At 36.1% G+C, this 14,396-nt stretch overlaps 1 protein-coding gene across 2 annotated transcripts in view; it reads right to left on the minus strand.

Moving 5' to 3' along the window:
• TRHDE (thyrotropin releasing hormone degrading enzyme) overlaps positions 1 to 14,396 on the minus strand; it is a 217,436-nt gene that overhangs the window by 133,290 nt on the left and 69,750 nt on the right. For both annotated transcript variants that reach the window (XM_085320493.1, XM_085320492.1), the window contains exon 3: positions 774 to 928. In XM_085320493.1, the coding sequence (XP_085176619.1) occupies positions 774 to 928 (155 nt within the window). The remainder of the gene's footprint in view (positions 1 to 773; positions 929 to 14,396) is intronic.

Raw genomic sequence — 14,396 nt, forward strand, 5'->3', positions numbered from 1 at the left:
GCAGGAAGTGTTAAGAATCTGCATTGCTTTTTAAAGGATCCTGTGTAAAGTCACAGATGTAAGCCATGCTAATTACACAGTAGGATTTCATTCATTTTAACCTGAAGGCTATGATTATGCCTGTTTTCTAGTGCAAAAAAAGTTTCCTGCCCCCGTAGCACATTTCTTCAACAACATTTACATTCACTTCAGTATTACTAAACACTCATAATGTGCTGTTTGAGATAAGATGGAAGATGGGTGAAACAAATTGTAATACGGGTTTATAACAAAGTTTTCTTATTGATACAAAAGTTTCTGTACACATAAAGACTCAGTTATCCAACCTTACTGAACAGAGGGTCAATACCACATTAAAAAAAAAAAAAAAAAAGTGTGTATGTATGTGGTGGAAGAAGAACAGGACTACTAAAACAATTTCAGCCAAAGCAAATTTTGACACAAACATGAAACGCAACATTCATCTGCTGTAGTTCTGCAATAAATCAGTTTCTACAGTTATCAGTGTGCTTATTCTACACACAAATACAGGGAATAAAATCATATAGAAGACAGGCAAGCTGTTCATCACTGCTAATTTTCCTCTATTCCCATTTTGATTTCTCCTATTTTCTTCATTGCAATGAAGATCTTACAGATCTCCACATTATTTTGACTACAGTTAGAATGAAAGTTGCAACCATCTGTGTGAAAATGCAAATATTCATTTTCAGCTTTGATAAGGAATGCTTGATTTCTGAGATTGACACCAAATATCCGAACACCTTTAATACCTGATGACATAGTTCATGCACAATGACCATGGTGACATCCAGGAGGTATGATATGGAAGAAATGCTTGGATCTAGCAGTATCCTTTGTTCCACAAAAACACTCAGTCCCCAGTTCTCCATAGCAGCGTACGGATGTTTAGGCACAGCTAACAGATCTAGAAACAGAACAAAATATATGTTAACTGCTTGTGGGAGCTACYATGCTAAAGAGCTACTTGAAAGTAAAAGTCATAAGCCATCATTAATATGTTTAGTATTTCAAATGTCCTTAAAACAAAACTGTTATTTTCAGCTCTCTAGCAGTAACATCTAGAAAACATTAATAAAATAGCCATTTTTGTTCTTACATCTCTGTTAACACATATTTCATTATTATCACCCTACTGTTTACTGTTGTAAAACTTATTATTCTAACTAAAGAAGTTTCATACAGAATGCAGCTTGTTTTAAAATACCTTATTGTTCAGTGGTGCCATATTCAGCTTCAGGGATATTACTTCAGTTCAGTTTGCAATAAGTGACAAAATATTAGGAAAAATTCAGGAAGGTCTCTTAGCATATAAAAAAGAGTGTGGGGGGGGAATTGCTATCAGTGGTACGAGGTTCAACAAGATAGTCTTTCAACATCCATTCAAGTGTTAGAGAGATCYTCCTGCAGAAGGCCGAGAAGGAACTATAATTGACCAGCAAGTTGGACATAAATCTAGACTCACAGTAAAATGACAGAGGGAATAAACCAATACACAGTTGTGCTCCATGACAAAACTATTAGAAAAAGCCCAGAACAACTTGTGTGTCTACAAGAAGCCCAGTGCAACTAGTGCAGAAATCAACTAGAAATTTGGAAGCTATACTGTCACATCAGCATGGTGCTCCAGTTGAACTAATTAACCTGGCTTCTTAATTAATTAGCCTGGCTGTCATATGCCACTCTTGGCTAAATAACCTCTGGTTCCAAAGCTAGTTCCTTTGCAATTAACAGTAGTATGTCTAGGTGGTGCTTCGCTACATGGGATAAACGGTCTCTGGTTTGACTTCTTAACCTGAAGAAGAAAAATTCTTATCTGCTTATAAATAGCAATTCTACCTAAGCTGGTCTGTTTTGGCTTGCTGATACATGCGGTAGAATTGGCTTAGAGAACAACATGACAGCACGAGCCCTACTTTGGGATTCACAGGAAGYTGCCACTGAAATATTAGAGATGGAGAACTTGGATATATGCTGGTTGCCCCAAGAAGGGCTTCTTGCAAGATGCAAAAAATCATAAAAATCAAGTGGGAGCACAGCCAGAGCCTAGTAGCCACTTCCACAAGCTAACCAAAAATATCCAAATTACAAAAAGAGAYATTTTACAAACAGTAGCAAATAATTACTTTATATAAAGCCAGACACTAGAACAATAACCTAATTAGAGAAAATAAAGCAAAAATCAAAACCATGGAATTCAAGAGCAGACATGCCAGTAAATTCAAAATTACATGCTTCGCTTTTGTTCTTTAGTCAGGGCTTAAAATACAGTCATCTTTTGGAATAATGCAGTTTGCTATTACTGACATGCAAAATGAAATATTCCTGTCTGTTATATAAAGAAGGGAAAAGGATTAAAAGGGGGGGCAGAGGGAGGGAGACATCAAAGACTACTGGATAAAATCTTCRAAGTTTATGGCATGAATCTGGGATTTCTCCCATTGTCAACTCTATAAAAAAAGCTGTAACTTTTCCTACAGCAATTAAACTTTCCTCCAGAACATATCTCCAAAAGAAGAATAGATTCAGTCTTAACTTACACTGATTAAGTTTTCAGCAATTCCCCTTAAATCAGCAGAGCAACACCAGAATAAAACTAACATAAAAGAAAACTAGTTCCATACTTTTATCTGATCCTTTCTTTTACTTCCTCTCTTTAAGGTTTATTTGTAGCTTTTGGTCTTTCTCATCAGTCATAATGGACAGCTTTTGTTAGTGTTGGTCAGTAATAAAATGGAATAACACTGTGGAACCAGCAAACTAAGGTGAAGCCTCATAACAGTCAGGAATGGAGTTCTCCCCATCTGAACACCTTTATAGGCTAATTAAAGGCTGCCTTTCAGTATTTACTTCATTCGTATTGGTCTGCTGGTTTAGAGGGATACTCTATACACCTCACATACCAATAAAACCTGGTCTGATGGAAAGCTGACTGCATTGCCAGTAGATAACAGCAGAGAAATATTCTTCATCACTGTGATCCAACACAGCCCCAATGCTCTGCAAGCCTTGAAACTGCTCTCATGCATAGGTTAATGCTTAAATGCTTTTTTGAACTGACAAAACAGAAAGCAATAGATAACTGTTGGTTTCCAGAATGTTAATCCCCATAGGTGCCATGAGCACACCAATAAAATGCTGAATGAGTTAAGAAGCACGCTACAAGCACACTCTTAACTCTTCCTAACTGAGGGTCAGATGCATTGCACACTGGTGTCAAAGAAGAGACCTCCTTAATCTTTAGGGACTGGTGGATTAAACTCTGCAGGTATTCATTATTTCAGAATCAGAACTCTCTTTCTCGTCATTGTCTATGTCTAAACCTCAGAAATGACATTCTTTAGTGGTTGATCTTGGCTGTGTAGGTATTGCTTTTGCTCCCCAAAAGTCTAAAACCTTTACACAAAATTCTAAACATGTCTAGTTCTTGTGATAAAAGGCACATGAATCTGTATCTTTATCTGTGGAGTTGTAAATGTTTGATTTCAGGGGCACAATGTTTCTGATTCAGGTCTCAATAGAGTAATTTGTACTTCCCTCTGCTTATCAGACCATTAGAGAACTGAGGAAGGTATCCTGTGTTCCTGGAGCTGACATCCATTAAGACCACAATGTATTTTTTAAGAAGCAAGGTACAAAAGCAGGGGCAATGATGCAAGTTTCATAGAAATATCATTCACACATTGTACTGCTCAGAAGCATTCTGCACTAACTGCAAAAATGTGAACGGCTGAATATATAATAGCTGGTGTGCATGCCGCATCCAGTTACTCTGCGTGCACACTATTTAATTAAATTCTTTGTAAAACATTTGTGAATGTTTGCTTATGTGGATATTGCTGGGGAAACAGAAGTGCTTGTTATTACTCACGGAGAATTATATCCTCATACATCATAAAACTGTTACTTGAGATTTCCTGATACAGCAGTGCAGAGAGTCCTRTATACCACTGGAATAATAGCGGGCTTCCACCTCTTGGCCTTCACACAGACTAAATTCATGACTGAGAAGTAAAAGCTATACAGCTAAAATAAAATCACCAGAAAAGCTGTAAAGGCAAAAAGATGTTGGAACTTCACACTATCATACTAAACCAGAAAATGCTGAAAGTGYAATTATTCAAATATAGGGATAGCATTCGGACATTTCTGAAATCCATTTATGTGAATCTCATGAAAACATTTCAAGCTACAGAAATTGTACGCAGCAGCCTCTTTTATTTCCAAACATTTAATTAAGGCGACATAATTATGTGAGCTCACATCAAAATATAATTGTCTCACATTATAGCAATTATTATCATAGTGCAAAATAAAAATCATCAATTTAACACCTAAATTGGTCGTAGAGAGAATCTGCATTCAACCGGATTTTTAACTTTATSTATGAACTTCATATCTGTATAATCAGAACAAATAATACTTTTTTCACCTTCTCCATTCAAGTATAATATTTTCTAGATATTCTTAGAAAATACTAAATTTCCAAATCTACATTACTAGGAACCCTAAATTTAGTACCTTGAATTTGGAGTTCCTTCCCCCCTCCTTTCCCACTTCACAAGCAGTGAAAGAATCTTTTCAACCACTATCACTCTGCCATGTTTCACCATCTCGATTTCAATCCAGTTTACAGTCTGATGAGGATACTAATATAACAGAAATTTGAATATGAGCGCATGTATAAAACATAGACAAACACCCGCACACATTTACTAGTATATATACTGCAATTTTGTTTGCTTTAGTTGCTGGTTAAAATGTGGCCAAGGGATAGATCCTGCAGAATATATGACAGTATTTAATTCCTAATATTCCAAAGGAGGAAAGTATAAAGCACCTGCTGGAAAAATAAAGAACGAACAACTAAACGTGTGAATAATTTCTGCAAATTTTCTCTGATACACCAAGTCTCCCAAATAAATCTGGGAACACTGAAACACTGCAACTTGTGAAAGAGAATATACAGTGAGAAACAAGAATTTTCTGTCAACCACCTTTACACAAATATTTTCCTTAATAAAATCAGGAGGTATGCAGAGATAAATCGTTCACTCTGTGAACAGTTCATTCATTCTGCGAATGCTCTAAATCACACAGTCATTTTTAGTATTAATCACGTGTCTTTATTCTGCATGTTTTTCCCTTATAATCCATATTTTATTACAAAAATGGCATCACAAAAATACCTTCAACTTATCTACATGCCTTTCATGGCATTATTCTCATTCATTTCTGCAGAGAGTCTTTCTTCAAGACTTTAGGCACAGACAGGCTTCTTGATACTAGGTATTTTCACTTTTTTGATAGTGATTTTGAATAACTAAGAGAAAAGATGTCTAACAACAGTTTATTTTTATCTTGACAGATGAAAACCCAAAGAATGGTTTTGCCCCTTCTCAATGTTGCACAATGCAATCAATAACTTGATTGCTATAGCTCAGGCTCTCTAAAAGTCTTGTGTAATACCCTAAATGAATGTTGTTATACAAAAACAGGAACTATTTATCAAAGGGGTTTACATTTCTGCCACTCGAATTCCTTAATCAAAGCATTTTCTTTTATTGATAATTAGTAGAAGATGCTTTTCTGTAATAGAACACCATTTAAAGATTCATGCAAACTTTAAGGAACAAGACAACAAGAAAAAGTGACAGCTCCATTAAAAACCATTATGCCAAACAGTAGTTATTATAAGAAATATATAAACTGGCTGCTGATAAAGAACTACTGATAGCATTAGTTATTACAGGAAAAATCTAAACTGGTTCCTGAAAAACTTTWTTTTCTGTTCTGCTTATTTGGTGTATGACAGAGGAGATTGTGCAGGAAAATCATGTTTTCCCTGTATATAGTTTCATCCCTTTCTTTGAAAGTTCTTCCGAACATCGCAGGCCTAGGTGAAAGCTAACTGAAGTCAATGGATGCTTTCCAACTGCATTCAGTATTAAAACAAAACACCACTAGCAGACTGGAACGGGTACCTTCAGACACTTTGAAAAGCCTGATCTTCAGAAAACACTAAACATACATCTTCCGAAAACTCTGTCACATACAGATATCTCACTCTTGGCAATTAGGAACTAGGTACCCTAATTGTCTATCTTTTTAATTATTATGTTTATTATTATTTACACTACCTTTACAGTATTCTCATATCTTCTCTTGTTATAGGGGAATTATTTAAATACACCAACAGTCACAAAAAACCAGGAGGACAGTCACACCACCAAGAAACTCTTGACTAACATTGCCGTTTACTCAAATGCTTATGCTGGTACCCATCWGTTTTTATCTGTGGGAATACACTGCAAATATCTTGCTATAAGCTTGACACTTACCAACCTACATGGACGTTATTCTGCAGAGTTAATGCAAAGGTCTAAAACTGTTTGCCATTATTTCAGTCAAATCAAATGGCTTGTTGCAGACCCTGAGGAGAAATCACTGACACACAGCAGTTTACTGCTGTTTTTTTTTTTTTTATTGCTTCTTATTGCAGTGAAAAGTATTACTTAACACTAACTGACATAAAGAGTGGCTGGATTTCCAGAGTGTTTGATATGAACAGCAGAGGCTTAATGCAATGCAAATATTAAAGGTTCCAAGAGGGAAAAAATGTGGGAGAGAAAGCTATTAGGAAGGGGGGAAAGAGGGAAGAATAAGCACTAATATAAAAGGAAAAACTTTGCTATTTTTTCAAGCAACTGAGCCTTTTGTTGTTGGCTAGTTTATTGTTTAATAAAACGAAACAAGCTGATGACTTAGACATGTATATTATTAAATTGCTTTCAATCTTCATAACCCCAACCTATAGATCATTGCTTTGTTATTTCAAAGTGTATCAAATGATTCAATGTTGAACTAAAAAATGAACGCAATGCCCCACAGAGGTWGAATTATGTATCACTTTGGTTGTATTGACCATGGCATGAACAATGCCTTTCCTTTAAATAACACCTGCACGGATCATTATGAATCACTGCGTAGTAACAAGCAAAGGAAAAGATCTCTCATGAAGTTTCTWCTAAGTAAAAACATAATACCAGTCTTGCATAAAACTTTTTTCCCACTCCTGAGTCTAATGTTATGTTCTAAAATATTCTTAGCACACTACATCAAAAASATACATGGAACAAACCGAGGCACAGGCTGAAACGAAATTAAGTTTCTGCTATGCCAAGGTACAGTGCCAGCACACTATGCGCTTCTCTTACAGAATGTACACCACATATCAACAGAGTAAACACACTCCTTTTCTCAATACTGACATATTTGGAGAGCAGGAAAAATGAGAAAGATTTCTGTAGCCTTCATAAGTACTGTTTCTAACGTAAATACTAAAAGCACTGACGTGATGGAGAATTGCCAGCAGCCATTTTCCTAACACGATAGTTAATAGAGCATGAGGACATAGCTGAAAACAACATGCCACTGATTACTGAACACTTCCAGTATGAATATTGATGTAAAGAAAATGAGCAAGTGCCACTGCCATATTCCTCTTTTTCATTGCAAAACCACACTGCAGGTAAGCAGAAAACTCCCCAAATCCATTTTATTTATTGTAATAATGTGGTAAAACAAATCTATTCATCTGCCATATATAATACAAAACTGCTTTGCATTACAGTAATAAAGACATCAATGTTTTTGTTAATAAAACACTATATACTTGGATTTACCTCCTTTGTTTCCTTTGAAGGAAGATTGTATTCACAGGCGATGGGCACATTTAAGAATAGAAAGTACAAACAGGAATTTTGGGAACATGAGCCTGCTCATTACTAATACCAATGTCCCAAAGATACACATCAGAATATCCCACTTGAAGATAAAATTACAATATAGCTAGATATACACATGCACTACATCTGAAGACAATGTTTCTGTGGAGACTCTATCTAAGCTTTCAGCATCACTTCTCCTCTCTCTTCCAGTGTAAGATGAAGAAATATGAATGGACTATCTTGAAACAAAAAATCATTTAATATCAAGGCATTTCTTGAGATGCCATTTTTAGGTCTTGCTGTTTATTCTAACTCCTAAAGTAAAGTTTCTCTTATATTCTTATGCAAATTCTTTCGATAATATTACATCAGGATAAATTCCTAGTATCTTAGTAAAAATATTTGCTCTCTTTGTGCTTATTTTGTTAATTTAAATTAAATAAATTATTAATACTTTGCCAGCAAAAAGCCAACAAAAGCCAGCATGCACCTTTTCACCAGTTCATTTCATACAAAAAGAATCAATAACTTTCTGTAACATATCACATGATACAGCACAGAAAAATTTTATATCCAATTCTAAAGAAACAGATGGCTCAACCATTACATTCTCATTCAGGCGCATACTCACTTGCGCCTAAGGATGTAGCCACTTAAATTAAGCCTTGTTACAGAATCCACATTCACCCTTACAAGAGGCTCCCAGGAATACCCAGATGGACCAGTTGGACCAAAAGGTAAAAGTCAAAGTTGAAGTTCTTGGGATATTTAGATATCCTAGAGGGATTTAACTAAGTGAATTTGCTCCTTCACTCGTTCCAGATCAGCATGGATACAGGCTGCCAGCAGTGTACTGTGAACAGTTATCTGTTGCAGGTGAAAAAACACAATGAAAAGCAGGAGTTCATGAATCCGACAGAAGAATCAACCTTCTMTGCATAGTATTCTGGATTTCCCATAGTCTTTGCGGTATCAGGACCTGAACCTTTAAGAAGTTTAGCTCCCCAGACACAGGAAGGTTGAGCAAAGGGCTCCACAGAAGCTCACGTTCTGTTATGCAGAGGCAAATAGTATTATGTCATTGTATAAAGAGTATTTTTTTTTCCTAAGCATCTTGGGCTCAGTTATTACTGAACTCCATATAGCTATCAGCAGGAAAACAAAAAAAAGGGGGGGCAAAAAGAAAAGAAATAAGCTTAACAGAAAAGTAGACTAGCTGAAAGCTCCACTAGAGTTGAAATACTCTGGAAGCACAGAAAACTACAGGAAGAGATTTAGATAGTACTTCATTCTGCATCTGAAAGCAATAGGTATTAGTGAAGAGAAAGATAGTAATTAGAGAGTAGCCTTATTTCTGACAGTTGTGGTTTCAGATACACTTGATGTGTTGAATAGTTTCAATTAACTCAGAGAGTAAAACCCAAATACGAAAATGTATTATAGAAACGGAAGAATACTGCAGTTCACATAAAAATGAAACTCTAGAAAGAAACGTTTTTCCTCTGAAGGTACAAAAGAAGTGAGACACTATAGAGAAGGTGGTAACTGATACAAACTAAACCACATTACTGGAGTTTGGCAAGGAGCTAGTAAGAGCTGAGAGTAGAGCACATTGTGAAAGAACCTGGGAAAATATTTCCAAGTAGACTACTGGAAGATTCAGAATTAAGGAAAAATAAAGTCTAGAAAGCAACAGGAGTCATCCAGTCCAGAATAATGTTTACAGAGATTAGACATTTCTCTGACACAGCAAGTAAAACTGATAATCCAATAATCCAGCAGAAAAGAAACCTGAAACAGAAAATCATGCAGAGCTCAAAGTACACATCGGGCTGTACATACAGGGACCATCCAGTGTGTGAGAAGAAATACTGGAATGGTGATGGATTAAACCTTCTTGCTTCATTGATGGAGTGTGCATATGCTGTTGACAACAACACCAATTCAGATTAGCTGTTGCTGGATACTGTTATGATATACAAATGCCCTACAATATAGAATTGACATGCTTTTGCATAAAATAAGCCTTATAGTTTGCTTAAATCATATTTAAGCCAAGTTTGGGTCAAAATTAGATAGAAGGATTTACAAGTAACTTTCAAAACAGACAACACTGTAACAAATGCTTCTCAAAGTTCCCACCAAATAAAAGGGAGGAAAAAAGCTATGCTTAACATATTTACACTGATATCACATCCCTGTTCAGCTGGCTCTCACAAGGGGGCAATCAGGGTTTTGGTCCTTGTGCATACCTTTTGTTTCAGGTTATCTCTATCATTGAAAAACTATTCAGAAGTTCTTGCCACAGAATTCATCCAAAGGAGAGAACTTCTTCACAGAGCACTTTCAGGTGTGCTCCTACACTCACTCTTAGATCTTCCCATTCCTGGATGTCCCTTGCTTAAAGTACCACAGATTTTAACCAATCTCACTTTTGAAGTGTTCCTGGGATCTAAACAGACTTAATCTTTCATCCTGACTCATTCTGTTTCCTCTTTATCCCAGGGACAGTCTGGCCATTCTTCTTAATAGTGCCTGTTTACCTCCTTAGATATGCAAATATCTGTTTGTTAGACTAGAAATTATCTTCCATATTAAAGTGGCTGATAAACAGTTTCTTATTTCAATGACTTCAATGCGAGGATAAAAAAATATCCYCCTCTGTTTGGTAATTCATTTGCATTTTTCACTGTTATCTGACTTCTACAAAAGCTTGAATTCTGTATCAATCYGTACTACATTATATAAAATCTAAATAAAATACACATATGCATCTCATTACTGGCTCGTAACTGAGACTATACACAACATTAATTAACCACTTTGGGATGGCAGTGGGTTTGCAATGACTCATCCCAAACCTTCTTCTCTTAAACACACTGTAAAAGTCTCATTGTTTCAGAAATCAGAGGATCTAACAATTCTGAGCAAYGAAGTTAAAAAAGGCACCTCTGCATAAACAAGAACCAACGTAAAATTGAAATATTTTTTATTGCCTATAAGGGGAGATATTTCGAGAGACAATTAATGTCAAAAATGTCTATGTTAGATGAAGAGGCAAAATTCTGGTAGATGCTATTTGGAACAGTTAAACATTTATCTTACAACGGCACAGGTAAGATATCAAGTTTTACATACGCAACACTTCATCTAGGAAAAAACAGGAATAGAGAGGCTGATGAGGTTTTGATCAACTTTGGAACAATCATAAAATGCCAAGCTAAAGCTAAACAAAAAAGCATAAAAGACACTCAGTGGAAGTACTGTACAGGAATAGCTGCACAGACAGCAGCTAATGCACAAAGCAGCACAAGTAAACCACAATGAGCTTGTCAGCATTATCATCATACCTAGCCTACAAGGAAGATACTGAGATTCCTTGGAACAATAGATTATGCAACCAAATTTGTGCCAAATGTAGTTTTTTAGATCAGCAACTACTATGCTACTGTGAGAACCCATTTAAGAACATGAGGAAAAGTTCTTGAAAAGGCAACAAGAAATTTTAAGAGTTAAATAAAGAGATCTCCCACACCATTTCAAAAACAGTATGACAGGAAATACAAAACTAAATTGCTGTGTAACTTTAAGGTAGTATCAGTGAAAGCTCCAACCAGCACAGGGTTAAAACTAGAGACCACTGTCATGGGCGCTAACAAAAACTTGGAAGTCAATACTCAAGCAGAGAAGGGACTTTAACTGTAGTCCATACGGTAACATAGACAACCTGCTTCAAAGAGACCCTTTTTTGGTTAAAAAAGGTCACCAGACCTCCCTTTTTCTCCAGAGGATACAGAGACTGTTGCTACAAATGTATGAACTTCAGTTGAAACCTCTGTAGTTTCAGCAAATCAGACAAGCGCTCTGGATTATTTGACAGACACACAGAGAACAAAATCCAGAGCTACACACTGTCCATACCAATAACAAAAAGGTTGTCAGAGAAAATATGGCCTGTGTTTGCCAGACAACAGAAGCCTTTCAGAAACTGATCAATGCTGCTAGGATAGGATGGCCGAGGCAGCATATTGCTGTCACACTAGATAAATATTTACTGGGGATAAAGAAGCAATACTTTCTCTACTTTCCAAAAAGAATTAAGAAATGAGGAAAATAACTAGGCAACAATTGAAACAAACTTAAACAATCACTCTTGAGACAACACAAAGAATTAATCACCACCTCACAGGTACAACACAAGTATAACTTTATAGTAGACTCATAAATCTGAATAAATCAGAGATTAATTGTACATTGTTCCTAAATTTGGTTAGAGAGTGAGTTTGGTTAATAAACTGTTAAATGACTGGTGAATTTCTGTCATATCAATGCCAAATTTTAATTGTAAGGGGGTTTTGCTTTCCAGAAAAATTATCACAGGGAGGGCTCTGTCAAAGTCCCTGTTCTGCTCAGAAGTTGTAGAAACATCAGTGAGGAGAAGGCACTTTGGACTTAAGGTGATGAACACAGCATGTATTTCCAGCTTAGATCTGTGGGCTAATTGCAGCCTCCAAGGCACTTTTTTGGCTCATCAGTACTGAAAGGCAGAGTATAATGTTCGTCTGGAGGTTATGTGCCTTCTAATTTAAAGCTTACCCATTGAGGAACCACGTACTAGCCAGCTAGGAGACTCACATTTTAAACGGCCAGCTCTTTCCACCTCCTCATTCTCCTAAGTGAAACATTTTTTTCGTAATTTTAATCCCTTTGATCTTTAAAAAGGGACAGGGGACAAAGGCATGACTGGAGTCAGAAGATTTATCTGACAGATGAAGGAGGAACTGAAGGCAGAGGACATGCAAGTGCCCATATCTTTTTGAAAGCTTCTCTAGACAAATGCATCCCCAGAGCATTAGTTGTTTTAGCTAGCCAGGAGTATGTATTAGGAATATATTTAACATACACAGATATACTGGAGGGACTAAAAGATTGACCCTTGTCTCCATTATCATCACATGGTCAAGTGTATATACTTTCATGTTTCATGAAGTGGTCATGGAGTTCAGGTTACAGAGTCAGGGCTGTTATCTATCCTTAACAATTCCATAGCTTAACATCTACACAGAACACTTTTTTTTTTAACACTTAATTACATAAGAAATACTGAATGACATTCCTGATTTACTGGATGACCCACTTTCAATTCTTTTATTTGTGTTTTGCGTCAAATTGCCTTCGAACGGAAATGGGAATTAATCTAAAAATGCAGGGCAACAGTATTTTTTAAATGAGTTTAATAAAACAATGTGGAGTATGTTATAGAGATGAGAAAAATATAATCCTGTGTTCATTTAAAATGAACCAACTGATTATCTAAAGTACTATCAATTAGAGACATGTGACGACATCTCAAAATYCCACCCTACTGATACTTAAAAAAGGATCACAGTTCTGTGAAATCCTTTGGGGAAGCAGACAGGGAGTTTTAAGCAGGCTATGAGTGAAGACGAGGATTTTGTTCTGTTCTGCTCTCTAAATTCTTTCTTCTCAGCAACCACATTTTCCTAGACATGACCATAGAAACTCTACCGCATGCTAGCAACTTCAGTGCAAGTTGCCCCACAGTCTGCAGATGTGTTTCTCTCCTCAGAACCTCTCTCTTCCAGCACAGTCAACATTCCCACCAGGAAATGACTCCAGACACAGGAAGATGGTACTGGTCAGCTCTTGACAGAGAAACAGGCTTGGAGAGAGGTCAAGCCAGGCAGGATAATAAAGACATAACTACAAGACTATTGTAAAAGATAAAGCAATAACAGCAATAACTTCAACATCTAATAATCTGTAATACAGAATTATCTATATCTGGAGTTACAATAAAGCCATTCTGTTGATGTATCACCCATCACTGTTACCTATAGGGTATGAATTAAACAGATTGCTTCAGTCAGTATTTCCTTTATGATTTTTGAAGTAGTAAACCTCAGTCTCTCGTATTTAGTTTTGGATCTAAATTGAAAAAGAACAGTCAGCTTTCTTGTTTTTTCAACTCCATGTTGAACAAGTCATGGAACTGAAGAGAATAAATCAACATTACTTTAAAAATTTAAATCTTCCAACAGCACAAAAAGCTAAACCTACCCAAAACTGATAAAGCACTTCAACAATCTCTGTTTTCTGGGGCTTAGCAAATTACATTTCCAGGTTTAATAGTGTGACATTCTTTAAAACTTCAACAGTAATTGTAAACTGTTTGAATATTATTAATTTAAATTGCCATTAAAGAACACAGATCAGTTAGGCCCCAAAAACCCGCTATAACGTGGAATTCAAATTTCAAAAGAGGGTATTTTACATTTAAAAATCTCTAAAATTAAAAACAATGTTAAAATAAACATGGAACCTCTGTAACGTCCAAATGATTTTTTTTCTGTATTCAACAAGCGTAACAAGTGCAGATAAACAAAGGGGCTATTCCTACCTTCTCTCCAGATATTTTGTGTTTCACAAATTTCAAAACAATAAACAAATAGCTGAGAAGTTAGCATGGAACACCAGAAAAAACACAAAAACGAGCTAAAAAAGACTCAATTACTGCTGAGGAAACTAAGATTCACTCCTGAAGGAACTAAAAGGTACTATCTCAGAGTACCAAGAAATGTGGCAGGAAAAGCTGAAGGGTATTGCCAGAAGGCTTGAGAGACA

Source organism: Rhea americana, unplaced genomic scaffold (assembly GCF_003343005.1).
Source record: "Rhea americana isolate MKP2758 unplaced genomic scaffold, rheAme1 scaffold_64, whole genome shotgun sequence".
NCBI lineage: Eukaryota > Metazoa > Chordata > Aves > Rheiformes > Rheidae > Rhea > Rhea americana.